Source organism: Petromyzon marinus, chromosome 25 (assembly GCF_048934315.1).
Source record: "Petromyzon marinus isolate PM22_M1 ecotype Great Lakes invasive population chromosome 25, UKy_Petmar_22M1.pri1.0, whole genome shotgun sequence".
NCBI lineage: Eukaryota > Metazoa > Chordata > Hyperoartia > Petromyzontiformes > Petromyzontidae > Petromyzon > Petromyzon marinus.
Window position 1 is genome coordinate 6395123 of NC_133691.1, and position 19768 is coordinate 6414890.

The 19768-nt window shown below is 49.8% G+C and overlaps 1 protein-coding gene across 2 annotated transcripts in view; it reads right to left on the bottom strand.

Annotated features, from left to right (window-relative positions):
* LOC116945906 (uncharacterized) overlaps positions 1–19768 on the bottom strand; it is a 33823-nt gene that overhangs the window by 3692 nt on the left and 10363 nt on the right. Inside the window, exons 3-14 of one of the 2 annotated variants that reach the window (XR_012945304.1) lie at positions 18942–19159; positions 18400–18537; positions 17828–18011; positions 16820–16916; positions 15783–15881; positions 15148–15238; positions 12762–13028; positions 11750–11897; positions 11083–11182; positions 9473–9567; positions 5176–5335; positions 1112–1295 (exon numbers count right to left, since the gene is read on the bottom strand). Coding sequence is in view for 1 of the 2 variants with exons in the window: in XM_032960575.2 (XP_032816466.2) it covers positions 1112–1295; positions 5181–5335; positions 9473–9567; positions 11083–11182; positions 11750–11897; positions 12762–13028; positions 15148–15238; positions 15783–15881; positions 16820–16916; positions 17828–18011; positions 18400–18537; positions 18942–19159 (1776 nt within the window). In the remaining variant the exon portion in view is untranslated. The remainder of the gene's footprint in view (positions 1–1111; positions 1296–5175; positions 5336–9472; positions 9568–11082; positions 11183–11749; positions 11898–12761; positions 13029–15147; positions 15239–15782; positions 15882–16819; positions 16917–17827; positions 18012–18399; positions 18538–18941; positions 19160–19768) is intronic. The other variant, XM_032960575.2, reaches the window with a different exon arrangement.

The following is a 19768-nucleotide window of genomic DNA, read 5'->3' on the forward strand; positions in this document are numbered from 1 at the left end:
TACACGAAGGGGTGGGTGGCCAACACCACGCCCGACCGCCTTTGTCTCCCTAGTGGCAATGTTTACACACCGCACCAGGTACTCATTTGAGGCTGAGTCGACCTAGGGGAGGCCCGGAACCGGTTCAGATAATCGTCACTGCTGTTGGCCGTGAGCGGGAATCGAACCTGGGTCGCCAGGTTCATAGCGCAGCGCGCTAACCGCTACACTATCGCTCCCCACACACACAAGCACACACACACACGCACACACACATACAAGCACACACACACGCACACACACATACAAGCACACACAAGCACACACACACAAAATAAAATAAAAAAGATCCCCCGTATAGCCTTAACAGACTGTAGGTGCAGGTGCTGTTAGCAAGCACCTATAAAGGCCGGCACGGCACACGAGGGGGTGGGTGGCCAACACCACGTCTGGCCGCCTTTGTCTCCCTAGTGGCGATTTTTATACATCGCACCAGATACTCGTTTGAGGCTGAGTCGACCTAGGAGAGGACCAGGACCGGTTCAGATAATCGTCACTGGCTGTTGGCCGTGAGCGAGAATCGAACCCGGGTCGCCAGGGTCATAGCACAGCACGTTAACCGCTACACTACCGCTCCCCACAAACACACACACAAGCACACACACAAGCACACACAAGCACACACACAAAGAAACAACACCCGTGGTCATATCACAAACCTAAAAACCGTTGAATAGAATCATAATTTTAACTTATAAAGTGCCCTTAAATGATAATAATGCTGTTAATCAGCAATGATGCACTGGATAATGATGATGATAATTATTTCGGTGGTGGTGATGAACGTGACAGTGATGACAATGACAGTGATAATAATTGCAGTCGCGGTAATGATGCCGACAGTGATGATTATAATGAAGGTGATGGCAATAATTAGAATGTTGCCAATGATCATGATGGTAGCGATTGTAATGGTGACAAGAAAAACGGTGATGATTACAATGATGGTGACATGATCACGATGATGAAGATTAATCAACCGCGAGCTCAGCGAGCGCGTTGCTCATTTGCGAATGCGAAACGTCCCCCCCCCTCCCTCCCTCCCTCCCCCCCGTCGCGGTTGCCACCGTACCCAGACGCGCACGGTGCCGTCCTGGGAGGCCGTGACCCAGCGCTCGGTGACCCCGTGCCAGCGCACGCAGGTCGCCTCGTCCTCGTGTCCCGTGAGCGTCGCGACGAGCTCCATCTCCGGCCCGCACGGTCTGAACGCGCGCACTCGCACCGCCCCGTCGCTCGCCGCGTAGGCAAACTCGCGCCTGGTGGCAAAAACAGGGACGACGATGATGGCGATGATGGCGATGAAAACGAAACGCTTAAAAGCGAACGGCGTTACTCATTGTTCGTGATTAAAGGCTTTTGGGTTAGATCGCATGTGGTTAGACAGGTGAGCTCACTCGCACGTGTTTAGGTCTTCTCTAAAGACTCACCCGTCTCGCCTGGCCTACACTTCCCATGAATGACCCAGTGGACCCTGGACTCTGCAGTGTTTATATTTCAGAACTTCGTGCGTGGGCGCACTGAGATCCCTGGATGAATTGCGCCTTATAAATGTAAATTATTATTGTTCAATATAAATGTGTCGTTAACCCACCAACATCCGAGACATTCCTATTAGGAAGGTTTTGTCATCTGAACAAAACTTTACCAGTTAGCTCGAACTTCAGCCATGTATCCTGGATGCATGCAAAATGCTGCTAACCCATTGGGGGCACGAATCAGAATATTTGACTGCCCATCTCTCCACTCTGCCCCCCCCCCCCACCTCCTAAAAGAATAATTGTACTATTTCCACCAACCAAAAATATCCTAACACAATCCATACTCATAACACTCGTTCAAATGTCCACGAGAAATAAGAACAACGCTACATAATCAGAATCTTGATTTAGACTGGAGGAATCCGATGAGCGATGAAGTGCTTTGTTCACAAATGTCCAGTAATAATAATACAATACTTAAATGTTGCCTTTATTTAGAGTGCTGTGTCTTAATGCGGAGCCATCAATCATATCACTGTATGACAACTGTCTTCCTCTCTCATGATAGAGGATTACCATTGCAAATCCAGATAAACGATCCCTCTTGAATATAATAATAACAAAACGCATCCCTGTGTACCGGGTGCGCGTGAAGCTGCCTCCAGAGCTCTAAGCGATTGCTTCATCCGCCGGTGGCTAATGGCGCCCACTATACGCGCGCGCAGAGCGCTCAATATCACGGTGCCGATGTCGGCGAAAATAAATGTGGTACGTTACCCTCGGCAAAATTGGACTTTAGCCAAATATTGAAAAACGATGATGAGATTCACGAAACGCCAGTTTCCTCCCACGTAAAACATGCATTCTTCTCGGCATTGATCAAACATGGTGATGTAGGACCCTTCTGAAAAAAATATTGAAATGCAGGACAAATCGTGGATGAATAAAAATGTATTACGATTATTAACACGAGTTATAACTGTGTATTGTATCCACGTGTGTGTGTGTGTGTTAACATCCACGTGTTAATTAAATGTGCATGAGAACATTTTTTGAAAGTCGTCGGACAGTTTCATGGAAATGAATCTCATCAGGATAATCTGATGGCTGCTTTAGATGAGAGCTGATTGTGTACGATCTTGTTGCTGCAAATGTAATTACAAAACACGCATTGCGTCTGGCTCGTTTGCAGCATGGCCACATGGATATAACATGTATACAGTATTCTTGGTTCTTTCGGTAAAGTCACGTATAAGGGAAACAATAAAATAATAAAAATATAAAACAATAAAAATATAAAACAATACATTTTTTATTATTTTATTGTTTCCCTTATACGTGACTTTACCGAAAGAACCAAGAATATGAATCCCTGCAGTCACGAAAGCTTTAAATCAAAATTTATGTATACAGTAATTCGCTTTAAGCTATCATCGACCGAGCACCAATTATATAAGACAATTATACGTGCTAACTGCAACCTCTGTTATTTATTTACAAGCAACTGAATAGGCCTGATTGTTTACTGACCAAATCGGCGTAACCCATGTAATAAATGAGTTGTATACACAGTACCAGCATATCTCTTGACTGTGAGTCATGGCACACAGGAAGGCGCTGTGGTCATTAGAGAGGGTTTCACAACTGTGGTCAACAAGAATAATAATAATAAAGGTGCCTGTTTAATCACCTAAATAGATTAACATTTAACTCGCCAGTCAGGGCTGTCAGGATAACAGCACGAGATCATCCCACATCAAATCTCCACAGCAGGTGTTCCTGGGTTATTTTGGTGCATATCAGGTAGTCTTGGGTGGAATTTAACAGCACCTTGCCCTTAAGTGCCCTCAAAATAAAATTGGTTTCCCACGCGCCCGTATAGCCTTAGCAGACTGTTGGGGCAAGTGCTGTTTACGAGCACCTGTGAAGGCCGACATGGAACACGAGGGGGCGGGGTGGCCAGCACCACGTCCGGCCGCCTTTGTCTCCCTAGTGACGATGTTTACACATCCCACCAGGTACTCACTGCAGGCTACGTCGACCTAGGTGAGGCCCAGAACTGATTCAGCCAATCGTTTAATGGTGTTGCACGTGAGTGGGAATCGAATTCAGGTCTCCGGGCTCAAAGCCCGGCACGCTAACCACGACACCACCTCTTCCCACGCACAAACGCAAACTTGCATGGGCACAGATTACACATTTTCATAAAGAAGCCTCAATTGGGGCAGTACTCATCTGCTTTTTAGAGTCATTAGCCAGTTGTGAAAATGTGCACATTCCTCGGGTAGGATTGGTAAATATGCGCTTTGGATAACCACTGCTGAGCTCTGCCTCGCAGCTGTCAGGGAGATGAAGGGCCGAGTCGCCCTAAACGCAGAGTAATGAGTCGAGCACAATTCAGCTGATTTTCTTGATATTTTTTCCAATTTTAATCCAGCTGTGCTCCTGACGTCACAACATGAGATGAAATGTAAATTCAGGAATTCTCACAGAGAAGTGCGTATCCCGTGCGTTTGAGAACATAAATACTGCCGAGATCCCATTGAAGCAGTGTTCTTCACTAATTTTCAAAGGGGGTGCCACTTTCGCCGATGAGACGTCATCAGTGTGAGGGTCGCCACAACATTTGAAACAATTGGGTGTTTGACAGCACGATGATGATGTTGTCACGTGTTGTGTATTATCAGGGGCCGCACTAGAGGTCATCAGGGGCCGCCAGGGGCCTGCAGGCCTTCCAATGAAGAACCCCGCATTGAAGTGACGTTTACTATCCAAACCCACGAGAGAACGTGCAGCCTACTGCAGATAAATGTTCATCGTATGGCAGTCAGTCGAATATTGAAAAAAATGTTGGTGCTGGAATATACCTAAAATATGCGAAAAACTGAAGTTTATGAGATGTTTGCACGCAATCATTCGCGCAATCCCTGTCTCGCGCCATTGCTGACGGAAGTGTCTCTTGCTTCGTGGAAGTTCTGGAGAGCATCTCGAAGATTGCATTTCGCCCGAGGTGTTTTAAGAAACCTGCCGATTGGTTCAACTGCTGGAAGGGAGATCGTCTGACCAGCAACGTCTGGAACGCAGGTCCGGTATGCTAGCCATACATACATACGGGGTGGTCCAGATGTCTTGTGAACCACAATTAATTGACCCCTAAGATTCTTCCTTTGCTTAGCCATTTCTGTTTTAAATGAACCTTGTTTATTTGAGATGGCTGATACGAGTTCATTTCAGATGGCTGATACGAGTTCATATCATTTTGAAGAACCGCTTGGAGTGAGCTTATAAACCAGAAAAAAATAATAAAGATGTTCGAAAAAAGTTTTTGCGAACAATTTCACAATTATGATATTTAATTAAGTTGTTGCTTACATTACATTACACACCCATTGGTGTACAAAAACAAATACATAACGTTTTAGAGATTTAACGTAGAGGGGGGGGGGGGGTGGTGGTCACGAGACATCCGGACCAACCTGTACACACCCACCGAACCCAATAGTCCCCCGGTTCAACCACGAGCAGCTATCCGTAATCAACACCAGGGTCTCGGCTATGCTGGCTCTGCACTCTGACTTCTTAGCGCCCCCGGAATCCCACCCCCCTCCCCCAGCAGCCCCCCCCCCTCCCCCACCGCCCCTAAGCGTACGAGCTGCACCGTGCCGTTTGGGGGAGAAGGCCATGTCCATGATGACCCCGTCGCAGGCGACCTCCTGTTCCCCGTAGTGCGTCGCTGGCGCCATGTCGAGGAACGTGTCGTGCAGGGCGCCCTCCTCCAGCCTCCACACGCACAGCCGCCGGTCCCAGCCGCCGCTCACCTTGGCGATAGCGGCAGCCCGCGGACGTCCACGACAAGTGGAAGAGGTGGTGGTGGGGGGGGGGACAAAAAAAAACAAAATTATGAAATGTGCGGTGGACGCATACGGGGCGACCTGGCCCGTGGGCCGTGGTGATGGACCTCGCAGCGGCGGCTTTTGGCTCGCCGGCGAATAAAAGGTCGCTGGACGCTGTGGACTTTTAAGCCATCTAGATTGGACACTAATTTCTTCATAACTGCTTTTTGTGTTGTTTGTTGTCCCCCCCGCCCCGCCCGCACCTACGATTAGCACGGTTGGCTCCGTACGGTGCGAAAGAAGTTCAACAAACATACATACTTTATGATCATGATGATGAAACGTTACACGTCCACACACACACACGTCCGTGTACGCCGCGTGAGGGCCTCGCCACGCCGTTGCGGATCGTGGGGGGATTATTTGAACAAACTTCACCAAGACGGTCAGTGTGGGTTGACATGTGGGTGGAGTATGGGAAATACAGCACAATGGAATTTGCTATCCTGCCCTCTGCTGCCCACATTGTAGCCCCCCCCCGCCCCGCCACAGCAGCCATTGTTGGTTGGCCATCTAAAAACACTGGGTTTAGTTTTGGAAATCTAATGAAATCCGGTGCTTTTCAGGTCGTTTGGTCATGGGTCAAACAAACAAACATTACTTGGTCATAACACGCGAGCACAAGTAATTTTTTTCCTCAGGTTTCCATCAACCACATTTGGGAATTGAACCCAGTGTCCATTGGCTTGGCAGGCCAGGTGTGCCGGTGTCAGAGGAGTATACGCTCCCCCAATTACCGTTCCCCCAGGAACAAGTATTCAGAAAAAGTGATCCTTATTCACACCACAGACTATATCCATGCATTTCCAACTTCAAAATGAATCCTTACAAACGCTTCACGAAGTTATTAGTTTTCCTTTCAGCATAGTTGCATCTTATTGTACAAACTCCTTGGCCTTAACCCTTGCCCTAACAAATGTAGTCACTTAACCAAACTCTAAGGCAAGGCCGTAATTATAATATATTGCGGGGGACACATCCCCCCCAATATTCAAATACGCTCAAAATGTCCCCCCCCCAATATATTGCTATAAAAATATAAAAAAAAAAAATAATTGCTATGCTATGTAAATAAAAAGAACAATTTGCTGAACCTTGGCCACAATATCTGGACTCGTCTTCATATAAATCGATGCATAGATTTCTGTTTATATGATTATGGTTGTACTTTATCAATCCCTAATCTCAAACATTACATACAATGAAACAAAAAATGGTAAAAAAGTAAAAACAGAGCAATGTAAATACAATACATTATTAGAAATTATTGTAAAAAATAAAATAAAAAGTACATCCCATGTGTTAGTGAATTTTAAAATATTTTAAGGCAGGAAATGGCAGGAAATAAGTTTTAAAATTTAGATTTTTTTTTTTCTCTGGGTTAGGACCCCCAGACCCCCTGGAAGATTTGGTCCCCCCCAATGTTGACTCCATGGCTACGGCCTTGCTCTAAGGGGTACAAATTCCCCCTGGCGATCACAAGTATTGAACAACCATTGGGATATGCATTACTGCTGTATATTTGTTGTTACGGGAACAAATGCATGGGGAAGACGAGACAGTGTTTATTCAAACCCGCTGACAGTTACACAACTTTAGCGTCAGCATACTCTTTGGTTCTATTCGGTAAAGTCACGTAGGTAAAATATAGAATTTAGCGTCAGCAACACAACCTTTGTAAATATGAAACAATTAGGAAATATTTGTGCCGCTCTTGCTGCAGGTATATAATGAAGACTGTGTGTGTAAATACTGTTAAAGTCTTTGTACGTAATGGATTAAGGCGAACATACTAACTGATCATGGATTGTAGCAGCCTGCATGTGACAGCATCATGCATATTCCTGAGCCAGTAGGATGCCAAAGGGGTTTTGTGGCAGACGGCTCGTGACATTGCCACGAGGTGGGGCTGTTGTGAGTGACCTCTGAAAAGACGGTGTTCAAATAATTAGTTTTAAAAACCTCGTCACGTTATTGGCCTTCCCATGAAAGTGATATACGGTAACTGTCTTATCTACCAACGGTGAGGCATTTATAAACAATACGAAACAAAACAATAAAGCACTCAAATGCTGTCCCCATGACCCTCAAGTCCACACCACACAACCCATTTGACACTGCCAAAAGCCTAAAGAACATGATAGGTTTCCAATGGCCTAAAGAACAATTAAAGATCAGCTGACACGACTCAACAAATTAGCCAAGGCAACCAAAACACCGCACACTGTACAATAATAGCCACATAACGTCGTACACCCGCCTACACAAAAAGCTTTCACTGGCGACATTAATACAATGTACACAGGCCCTGCTATTTACTTCCCTTTCATTGTTTTGTTGTGTGGTCACTGTTTGTCTCACTGTTATGTGTGGCAACTGTAACGTCACTTGACACCGACTTCATTGTCGAATGGAAAGCTGGGCCTATACTGACATTAGCCTACACATTTGATTTTGAGTTTAAGCTACGATTATAAGTGCAATGTAACAAATATTTCTGGTTCTAAGGCCACATGAGTGCTATTAGGCTACATGCGTACCCATATTTCAATCAACCCATTACATTACCATTAACATAGCTTACTGTACATAATATCCCCAAGATGGGCAACTCAATATAGTCGTCTCCCTTTCCTCTCCATTGGCCTATTTGTCCAATAATTTGGCTCGTCGATCCTCCTGAAAGGCAAACTTTGCAATCACTCGTCTGTTGAATTTGGGAATTTCAATGATCAGCTTCTTCTTCCTGCATAGTCATCCTTTCTAAGTTGCCTTGTGGTTGTTGTTGTTGTTGTTTGAATTGCATCCCATTGTGATTTTTGCACACAGCGTTGGTGTACGGTACTTTGTCAGGAATATTTTGATGTTTTTCCCTAGATTTTCTGTTTGCGCATGCACAAAGTCACTTTAAGATGTTTTTCTTGTTCGTGTTTTTGTTTTTTTAATTTGTTGCGGTTGCACCCGATTCAAGAGCCGAATGGCTCACAGGGCTATACCAAAATAAATGAAACTGAACTGAAACTGAACTTTCAAATGGAATATTTAAAAGTGACTCCACGGTGTCCATCGCCAATTCTTCGTTCGCTGCACGTGCTGCCCTCGCTGTTGCTGTTTTCTCCTTGAGCGTGTCGGCCGTGACCTTGCGATATTTGCACAGTGCAACCTCGCGTTGTGACATCGTCCGTTAGAGCCACGGGCGCCTTTTTCACCGCCCTGAATGGGTCTCGAGCGACGTGGCTAACATGCTAGGAGCTAATCGCAATGATCGTAGGGGAAATCTCTCGGTCGGACGCCGTCACAGCCACCCCCCCACCCCCCCCGAGACCTCCCCGAGGCACAATTTAGACTGTGACGTTACAGCCGTCTCTAATATGAACAGCTTAAAATGTTTTCTTCAATCGGCAATTCACTTTGAAATTATCGTTATAAAAAAAAAATACATTTAACACGGCAAAACTATTTAGAGAAAAGCATTTTTTATTTGAAAAATTACTTCTCATCTCCAGCTGCTGGGTGGGGAGGCGTCACAACGCCCCCCCGAGTGGACGAACCGCGCCTGGTTGTCGGGGATGTGCGTGGGGAGCTGTAGTGTAGTGGCTAGCTCACGGCCAAACATCAGTGACGATTATCTGAACCGGTCCTGGGCCTCCGCTAGGTCGACTCGGCCTCAAATGAGTACTTGGTGCGATGTGTAAAACATCACCACTGGGGAGACGAAGGCCGACCGGGTGTGGTGCTGGCCACCCACCCCCTCGTGTGCAGTGCCGGCCTTCATAGGTGCTACTACTCACTAACAGCATTTACCCGAAGAGTTTGCTCAGGCCGGTTCTTCATTGCAAGGCCCGTGGGCCACTGACGGCCTTTGGTGGCTTTTAGCGCGGCCCCCCACGATATACAAATGTGAATCCACCCCTTTGCAGGCGGTGCGGCGGCCCTCACGCTGACGTCTTATCGGCGAAAGTTGGCCCCCCTCTGGAAATTTGTGAAGAACACTGGTTGAGGCTATACGGGGGGATCTTTGTTTTCCGTCAGCATGCGTGCGAAACGCGTGCATCGTCGCACCAGATATGTGGTCCCATCGTCGCCGTCCGGCCCCACCACTGCGATGGCGCTCACGCAGGCGGTGTGAGCGCAGAGCGTGGACTTGCACACAAAGCCTGCCACGCCAAAAAAGACACGCGCTCGCTCACCACTGCCAAGACAGTCGCCTTCCCAATCATCAGGACCCTCAGTAACGTCCCTCGTGGTCGCTTGAAGTCACGCCAAGCCTTTTTGGACCCATGCGCTTAACATTAAACGATGCGAGCTCAACCCCCGATGAAGCATAGTGAGTGGAATTGATACTCTTTGGTTCTATTCGGTAAAGTCACGTAGGTAAAAATTAAAGCAACAAAAAATCACGACGTTTCGGCCACAACACAAGCGGCCTTCATCAGGTGAAGGGATCAGGCTGTCTCGAGGACAGCGCTGGAGTGGAACACAGCCACGCTCAGACCGCGACCTTAAAGGCCAGTGACACTGGCCGCTTGTGTTGTGGCCGAAACGTCGTGATTTTTTGTTGTTTTAATTTTTACCTACGTGACTTTACCGAATAGAACCAAAGAGTATGGATCCTTGCAGTCACGAAAGCTTTAAATCTAGACTGGAATTGAGTTCAAAATAACTCAAAAACACCAAACGCAGAAGATCCCTGGGTTTGATCTTCCACGGAGCTCATGGTCCATCCTAAGCCGCACTTGCACAAACCATGGCAGATGCGGATACCTGATGCGCAAGTGGAAAATATTAAACTGTCCCGTGTGCGCCTGTGGTCATCCAGAACACATTTTACAACATGTAACGACGCAATGGTTGATCCACAAATACGAAGGAGACATCACAGCGATTACACTGCTCCTGACGCGGCGGTCCGGCTTGACCGCCTCAATGTGAAACTGTCGTCGTTGTCTCTGCATCTACGTCAGCCGCACGAAAAGAAGAAAGACCACTGCCACGCAACAGGGTGACATTTACCCGCTAGAGGGCACTCTATGACAGGGAGGCGGGGTTGGTGGATGGCACATCGATTATCACGCGCACGTGAGACTCCCAGAGTTTAGGGCTACAACAGCGGTAAGTAGATAACGGTAGAGCACAGCAAGTAGGATCACAACTCATTTGCATGGCTATTTATTAAACTAAAACTAAACTTTGTATTTTCCCCAGGTAAGGCCCACTTAGTTATATAGCTATTTTTCAGAAGGCCACAAATGATAGCTCAATGAAGTTGAGCTATCAACTTCATTGAGGATGTGGAAATGTTTGTTTCTTAAATGTAGAGGGGAAAACCGGAGGACCCGGAGAAAAATCCACGCGACCACAGGGAGACAGAGAACATGCAAACTCAAAATTTGCAGGTGTCAGGGTCGAGATCGAACCCATGTCCTCCTGCATACCAGGTGAGGTAGTTACCATCTCACCACGCCTGTGGCTGATTTGCCATGTCCCACTTGCAGCAGGAATTGTGCAACTTTGGAAAAAAAATAATTGAGAAGAAATTAAGCCCTGCCCCGCAGTGGTGCCACGGGCACCCGCGCCGGTGCATGTGCCGGGGTAGCCGAACGTGCCGGAGCGCACATCGTGATGTCGCTTCGGTGCTACGCTTGCAGTAGGCTGTGCGGTGCGGGCGCTACCGGCCACGCGGTTGGTGACGCTGTCCCGGTCCTCCCCATTGTCCCTGAACGTCTTCATCAGCGACCGCAGCTCCGCTTCGCTCAGCAGCACCGCGAAGCGCTGCCGGGGGAAATCACGACGCTCGCTTAAGTCCAGCGCGAGCATTAGTCAGGGCCAACTTTCAACCGTGTCTGTCCAGGCCGGTGATACACAAAATATTTTTGGCGCCACGCTGGCGAGATGTTAACGACCTCGCCGGGGATGCAGGAGGTTGTGGGTTCGATTCCGACCCTGACGCTTGGATATTTGGAGTTTGCATGTTCTCCCCATGGTTAAGTGGATTTTTCCCCCGTGTCCTCCGATTTTCCCTTCACATTTAGAATCAACATGCGTTTGAGAGTATTTGGCTGCTATACATTTGCACGTGATAAGCCACTTCACTGGGCTACCATTTGTGACCAGGTCACTTCTAAAAGACAACTACAGAGCTCAGTGGGCCTTACCTGGTAAAGTTAAAATAGTTTTCGTTTTCATCATGCATTTCCACGCCCGGCACACCACATCCAATATACCCCTCGTTGAGGGCTGTGGCTACGAGTCACGGGTCACACCGACCCCAATCTACGAGCAACCCGAAGGATATTTTCGGGGGAGGGGAGGGGGGGGGGCGTCATCTCTCGCATCCACCTTCAGCGAGTGCGCCGTGGCCTCATCTGGCGATGGCCCAGGGGCTCCCTGGAGGGCGCTGGCGCCGGTTTTGTCGAACCCCCACACGTACACGCGGCCGTCCTCGCAGGCCAGCACCAGCAGGTCCCGCTCCTCAACGAACACAGCCCTGCACACGAAGGCAAAGGTTCACGTACCCCCCCCACCACCACCACCCCGTGTAGCCTTAAGCAGACAGCTGTGGCAAGTGCTGTTAGCGGGTAGCAGCACATATGAAGGCCGGCACGGCGTACGAGGACGGGGGTGGGTGGCCAGCACCACGCCCTGCCGCCTTTGTATCCCCAGTGGCGATGTTTACACACACCGCACCAGGTACTCACTTGAGGCTGAGTCGACTTAGGGGAGGCCTAGTACCGGTTAAAATAATTGCCACTGGTGTTGAACTTGGGTCATTGGGTTCATGTCATAAGCACAGCGTGCTAGCCACTACGCTGTCGTACACACACAGATACACAACAACAGCCGTCATTCACAACTCAGCTGTGACGTTACCACAACGCTTGTGCCAGGCTAGGTGCACTTTAAAGCCACGTGAAGTTTTAATAAAGGATTGATGCCATGAGATCAGGCTCAGGTGTTGTGGGTTAATTAGCTAAGATAATTGGCAGATGCACCACCTGTGCAGCTTGCTGTGTTTTAATCGGCCGGCTCTCCGCTCGTTGTAATGAGCATCGCTCCTCCACCCTCCGTTGTTGCTGGAGGGCGTCTGCCTCCAATTGCCCAGCAGCGTCCTTAGCAAGCCTCCTCCACGCAGACAAATCCTGACACCGCTGATATCGGTCACGGGCAGGTCCACTCGGCTCCACATTCTCCTATGACCACATCGGTTCAAATCTCTTCTCTAGCCAGTGCCCGCTGTTTAGCCCTCTCGTATCAATCCACACAGAAGCTGTGCTTGGGGCAATGCGGGCTACGCGACCCATCGAACACATCACGACAACGACGATGAACGACGAGAGAGCTGCTCCCCCACCGTGTGATGGCAACGTTGCGGCCAGGCCTCTCGTCGCCGGCTTGCCGCGGCACGCTCCGGCGGCTCGACTCGCGCTGGCCGCGCGTCCCGCCCAGGTCGCCCGGCGCAGTCACGGGCCGCCGGGGGGTCCCCCCGCCGCCGCCGCCGCCGCCGCCGGAGCCGCCCGGTGGCACGGGGCCCCCGTGCAGTGCCCTCCGCGGCCGCTGGCGCACCACAGAGGGCACCGCCAGATTCTTGGCCGTGCCGGGCAGTGGAAACTTCTCGCAGCTGCAACGCGTTCACAGCGCACGGCATCAGCGGGGCTGGGCACAGAGATCTTTACTCTCTCTCCCCCGGGGTCACAATAACAGTGGGCCTTACCTGGTAAAATAATTTTTGTTGTTTAGTTTAGAGTGTGGCCAAGCTTTGAGCAGGTCCAAGCACTCACCTGCAGATCTATATTATGCATGGCTGGATGAATAGCAACTTGTTCAGACTTGGCAACTAAGGATATGGCTTCAGTTACTGCACAGTAGTGCATTGCTTCAAGTGGGGTGACCACGTCTTGTCAACTCATTGAGTTGGCGATAAGGCTGAGCACTCGTACGCAAGGCAATACACACATTTGTGCATGTCCTGAAAGCTTTTCCATGTCCCCGTAGAATTTCCGGAGCTTTTAGAGCGGTTCACTGCCCACTACTTGCCGTTGTTAGTCTGATGGCATTGCCGGGCGAGCGACGAGACTCTTCACGAGGTTGACCCGTTGAGGGTTCTTCATACCAGGGAACACGGACCTGCATCTAATAATAGGGTTTTTCCCCTTTTTTTCTGGCAACAAAACTGAAATCTGTTTTACAAGGATTCATGTCTGCATTAACCACAATACCTGCAGTCAAAATGCAAACAAAAAACATACTATGATAATATATGCATTGTCCTTGAAACTGATTGGTCCACACCAATGGATGGCTTTCTTTTGAGCCTCGACCCAATTTGTGCTCGACCAGATAACGCAAAAAGGCGTACAGCTCAAAGACAATGCACTATCAAAGTAATGAGGGCTCAGGGTGAGCATCTACATCATTAGACCTCCTTTGCCAGTACCAAAATGTAATAATAGGGTTTTTCCCCTTTTTTCTGGCAACAAAACTGAAACCTTTTTGCGTCATCTGGTCGAGCACCAATTGGGTCGAGGCTCAAAAGAAAGCCGTCCATTGGTGTGGACCAATCAGTTTCAAGGACAATGCATATGTAGTGGAGTATAAGATACACATGGGTAAATTGGCCATATACAGTACATACAAACAGTGTGGGTCACATAAGGTCGGGCAGGTGGTGAAGTCACGGGTGGCGTAAGCAAGCCAAAGTAATTAAGGGAGTCAAGGCACAAGGGCTGTGATTGGTCGAGAGGCTGTTAGCGTTAAGTGGCGGCGTCACGAAGTCTGGGCCGTTGGACAGGTGCGGAGCTGGCGGGAAAATGCCAGCGAGGCACGTGGCAATTAATTAAGGCTGATTGGAGAGGGGATAAAACGCTAGGTGATTTGGACGGCGGGGAGTTGGAGTTGTTGGCGAGAAGTGGAGACAGCAGCGGGTAGAGAGAGATGCGAAGAGGGGAGCCGGCAAGTGTTAGTGAGAAATAGATTGAGAGCCGAACCCAGAGGACAATAAATAGCGATAGCGAGAGTTAGCGTTAGCAGAGTGGAAGTTACGGTATAGGTAGGTACAGGGAGAGTTAGCGATAGATAAGTCACTGTGTGTGAAGAGATAGATAAGTCACTGTGTGTGAAGAGATAGACGAGTCACTGTGTGTGAAGAGATAGACAAGTCACTGTGTGTGAGGAGATAGACAGGTCACTGCGTGTGAAGAGATAGACGAGTCACTGTGTGTGAGGAGATAGACGAGTCAGTGTGTGTGAAGAGATAGACAAGTCACTGTGTGTGAGGAGATAGACAAGTCACTGCGTGTGAAGAGATAGACGAGTCACTGTGTGTGAGGAGATAGAGATAGAACCACTGTGTGTGCGGGGAGTGAAGAAGAGACTGTGTGGGGAGACGAGGAGTATGAGCGGACGGTGCTGAGGGGAATTCGAGTGTTCGAGTTGGCAGAGCGCGGAGAGGAGAAATTATAGTGTGTGCGGAACGATGGAAATAAAAGTGACAGTGGAAGAAAGGCGATTGTCGTCCGAGTGAATCCAAGGCACTACACATATATTATCATAGTATGTTTTTGTTTGCATTTTGACTGCAGGTATTGTGGTTAATGTAGACATGAATCCGTGTAAAAAAAGGCTTCAGTTTTGTTGCCAGAAAAAAGGGGAAAAACCCTATTATTACATTTTGGTACTGGCAAAGGAGGTCTAATGGCGGACCTGCATCCTCAAATCGGACAAGTAGCAGCGGCAAATACCTGTAGATGAAGTGGCTGGACTGCAGCCTCTCCCATTTCATGACCGACCCGTCAGCGACACCGCTGAAGATGAGCATGGGTGCCTTCCGCGCTGCGACAACGACGACACAGGAACATTCGGTGAAGAGACAGCGGCGCTGCGAAGCGCCCTTGAGATGTTGTGAAATCCGTAGCGAGCCGTCGTGTGAAAAATACCTCTGTTTCACAGCACCTCTACATGGGATTAATATCGCACTGGCTTGTGCTTGTTTGTTTAAAGTATATTCGCATTTTAGAAATGGTTCCAAAGAAGCCGATCGTAGATTCTGCACCATATTTTAGTACCAGTTTCACGAAATATTCCTGGTCTAATTCATGCGGTGGAGCAAAGGATGTTTCTTTCAATATTTTACGGGGGGAAAAAAAGTTGCACATTGTATCTATTTCCTTCCGCTTTAGCAATTTTTTCTGTGCATTAAAAAAAAACAATCTGATGATAACCGCTTTTTGCGGACACATAAACATGCCGTTTCATGTGCCCGTGCCGGCCTTCATAGGTGCTAACTCGTGAACAGCCCTTGCCCCACCAGCCTGTTGAAGGCTACACGGGGGAGCTTTGATTTGCATGGCGTTGGTGAGCGTGCGGTGACCCTCACTGTAGGCGAGGCTCTCCACGGGGTGCAGGCAGCGCAGGGCCGTGAGGCAGCCCGAGGCGACGAACTTCCACACCAGCAGCTGCCGGCGGCTTGTGGACGCTGCGAGGGGATCACAGCGGTGCGAGTCGAGCTGAACTCATTTCCGGCGTCTCCCTCCTCCAAACACCTTAATAAGAACCCCGTTATTTCTATGAAGTATATGGATTTAGCAGCCCATTTACAGCTTGTAATCTAATGTGTATTGCTTCTATAAGAGGGGTTGGCAACCAGCAGCTCTGGAGCCGTAAGCGGCTCTTTAAGGACTGCTGCTTTATGGCGTTGTCAATGAAGGAACATCGTCTCGTATCCACATTGCATTGTGGCTCTTGGAATTTTTAGTGGGTTTCTTTTTTTTTATATACCGAATTCGAACAAAAATGCCCTTCTTGTTAGTTTGGTTACAGACCCCTGTTCTATGACATATACTGGACTTAAAACACACACAAATCACGAGCCAATTCTGGAGCACACAATTACAGTGCTAGGGTGGAGGCAAGCTATGGACTAGGACCCATATATTCTTTACCGAAAGTCACGTAGATAGATTCCTATCTACGTAGATTCCTAGCTACGTGACTTTACCGAAAGACCCAAAGAACATGAATTCCTGCAGTCACGAAAAGCTTTAAGTCAAGATTTAGGACCCATATTTTAAAGAGAGTGTGTTTGCACTCTTTGCTTTTACCATCTGCCAGTAATCCAGCATTGATTAAAGCAAGCCTGACTCTGCTCATGAGACAATGGGAGTCGAGACCGCTCCAGAGTTTGCTTGCATTGAATCAATGCTGCTGAAATTATGCACTCCCAGAGGGCCGTAGATCCCGATATAGGTTGTGTAAGAAATATCTTTATAGTATATATATTTTTTTACGTGGGAGAGACAGATACGTGAAGGAGACGCGTCGTACCTCCGCTAGCCTACTCTGTATTCGCCAAGAGCGAGCGGTTAAATTACAACATCTGCCGCACGTCCGGCAGAAACACGTGGACGCACGCACCTACGACCTGGCCCAGCTCCGGCAGGTAAGCCAGCAGCTGCAGCCGGTGTCTGGTGGCCTCGACGGGGTCAGAGAAGACATCCACGAACTCGGACACCTGCACACACACACACACACGGCCCATCGAGCAGAGGTGTCCTGCTCCGGCTATTCAAATGCTCGTTAGGTCGCGTCCGCTGTTATGCTAGGGCAGGAGCCGGCAACCGAAATAACCGAGAAGTGATCTATTTTTTTCACGTGTTCGGTAAAAAAAAAACACCCTCAATATTTCTAGAGCCTCAATGCACCTGAATACGAGACGGTGGTCCTTAATAAATAACGGTCACGAAGCAGCAATCCTTAAAGAGCCGCACGCGGCTCCGACCCCTGTGCTCGTGGTATGTATGTACATACGTTGAACTTCTTTAGCGCCGTCCGTAGCCAACCGTGTGAATCGGAGGTGCGGGGGAAGGACAACAAACTAAACACAAAAAGCAGTTCTAAAGAAAAGCGCCTTCAACCTAGACGATTTAAAAGTGCACAGCTCCAGTGGCTTCCTAATATCGGAAAGGCAGAGCGTTCCAGATGGCCGCAGAAGAGCCATCCGAAAGCGCCGGATGCAGTGACATTTATCAGCCCAATCTGGGTCTCCGCGCGTGCGCGTGTGCGCGCGTGCGTGCACGTGTGCGTGTATGTATAGTGGGGAGCGGTAGTGTAGCGGTTAGCGCGCTGCGCTACGAACCTGGCGACCCGGGTTCGATTCCCGCTCACGGCCAACACCAGTGACGATTATCTGAACCGGTCCCGGGCCTCCCCTAGGTCGACTCAGCCTCAAATGAGTACCTGGTGCGGTGTGTAAACATCGCCACTGGGGAGACAGAGGCGGTCGGCCGTGGTGCTGGCCACCCAACCCCCTCGTGTACCGTTCCGGCCTTCATAGGTGCTCGCTAACAGCACTTGCCCCTACAGTCTTTGTCTTTGTATGTATAATGGGTGCGTGTGCGCGTGTGCGCGCGTGCGTCAACGCACGCTCTCTCCCGACCGCAGGTCGATGAGCACGGGGCTGCAGGCGCCGCTGAGCGCCCAGGCGGCGTGCACGCGCGGCACGTAGCACAGCCCCGTGACGCCGCTCAGGAAGTTTCCCAGACGCTGCAGGGGCTGCCCCTCTCGGGACCACAGCCTCACCGTGCGATCGAACGAGCCCGTGAGCAGCCTGCGGTGGCGGCGCAAATGCACTCCGCTCGTACACAGCAGAGCACTGCAGGGCACTTTCATCATCACGGGCAATGTACTGCTGGACGAAAAGCCGCAGCTAACCGCTCACCAATCCTGCGATGTAACAATCCACCAACTCGGGTCCCGCTCACGGCCACCAGCAGTTACGATTATCTGAACTGGTCCTGGGCCTCCCCCCTACGTCGACTCAGCTTCAAATGCGTACATAGTGCACATCGCCACTTGGGAGGAACAAGGCAGGTCGGGGCGTGCTGCTGCTCAACCGGCCTTCATAGGTGCTGCTCACGAACAGCACTTGCCCCATTTAGTCTATTGAAGCTATACGGGGGATCTTTGTCTTTGGCAGGGATAGCGGCGGTTCTCACCAGGTGCTGCGCTCGTCAGTGGGCAGCGCCAGGCAGGTGATGCCGGCGTCGTGGGCGCGGGGGTTGCAGTGCAGCAGCGAAACGTCGGGCTCCCCCGCCGGCGAGCTCACGTCGTAGATGGCCAGCTTCCCCCCGTAGCTGCATGACCCACGCGGTGCGTGGTCGCAACACAGAGGGCACCTTTAGACCTGGGCCCATACAGTTGTGTAATCTGAAGGCTTTAATAATTGGTGTGCATTGGGTGTTTGAGCATCGTAACGCCTACTATGTTCTTGCCAAAAAGGGTTGATACTGGTAAAAAAAAAGAAAAGGGATGCCGTAGATGTATGTACGTTGAACTTCTTTCGCACCGTACATATCCAAACCATGCTAATCGGAGGTGCGAAAGAAACTCAACATACATACATGCATACGTACGTTACGCAAAACTGACAAAGCACTGCTTCACGACATCCTCGAAAGACCCGCAGAATTCCCATGGACACGGCAGCTGCCTCGGGAAGGTGTCGGATTCCCGGGGTGAAGCGAGACGTGCGGCGTACCCGCCGGTGTAGAGCCGGCTGTCGTTGCTCGCCATGCAGCACACGACGCCCGCGGCTCCGTGCTCGTCCGCCGCGACGGTCAGGTTGGCCGGAGAGTCCAGGACGCGTGCCGTGCCCTTGCCGTCGCTGAGACGCACGGCGCGCAGGCCGCACCGGGTGCCGCACGCCAACTTCTGCCAGCGACCCAGCCCCGCCATGCAGTACACGGAGCTGCCCACCTGCAAGGGCACGCGCCTGCGTCTGGTCTTGCCACACGGGGGGGTTGCTGGATCACGCAACGGGATGGGACCGTTGCGCGCGTGTCCGCGTTACTCTTCAACCGACCTGTGACCCAAATCGTCCGCGGGCAATGACCTCGTCAGATCTCCAGATGCCGAGCCGAGTTGAGCAAGGATAGTGTTCATAAGGACGGTCGCAGGGCATGTACAGGTGCTATGGGGCTGCAGACCATGTGGCTCGGAAATGGGAAACCGTTCTGTGTGTGTGATACTGTCAGCTGCCAAATGACCAAATCGCCCGCAAAGTGCCCATTCTGCTCATTAGATTTGAACCGCTAAGCCGGGTGGAGCCTAGACAAGAGGTCGGTAACCAAATTAACATGGAGGCTTTTTTTTTTATATCAAATAAAAAAAACCTTCAACATTTCAAGAGCCACAATGCACGAGGTGGTCCTTCATGAATAACGTCACAAAGCAGCAGTCCTTGAAGAGCCGCATGCGGCTCCGGAGCCGCAGGATTCCGACTCCTGACCTAGACAGCGCACGGTTTAGACTTTAGACTTTAGACGACCGCCGTGCCGAATGGGCTGTTGCAGGGCTACGTCGTCA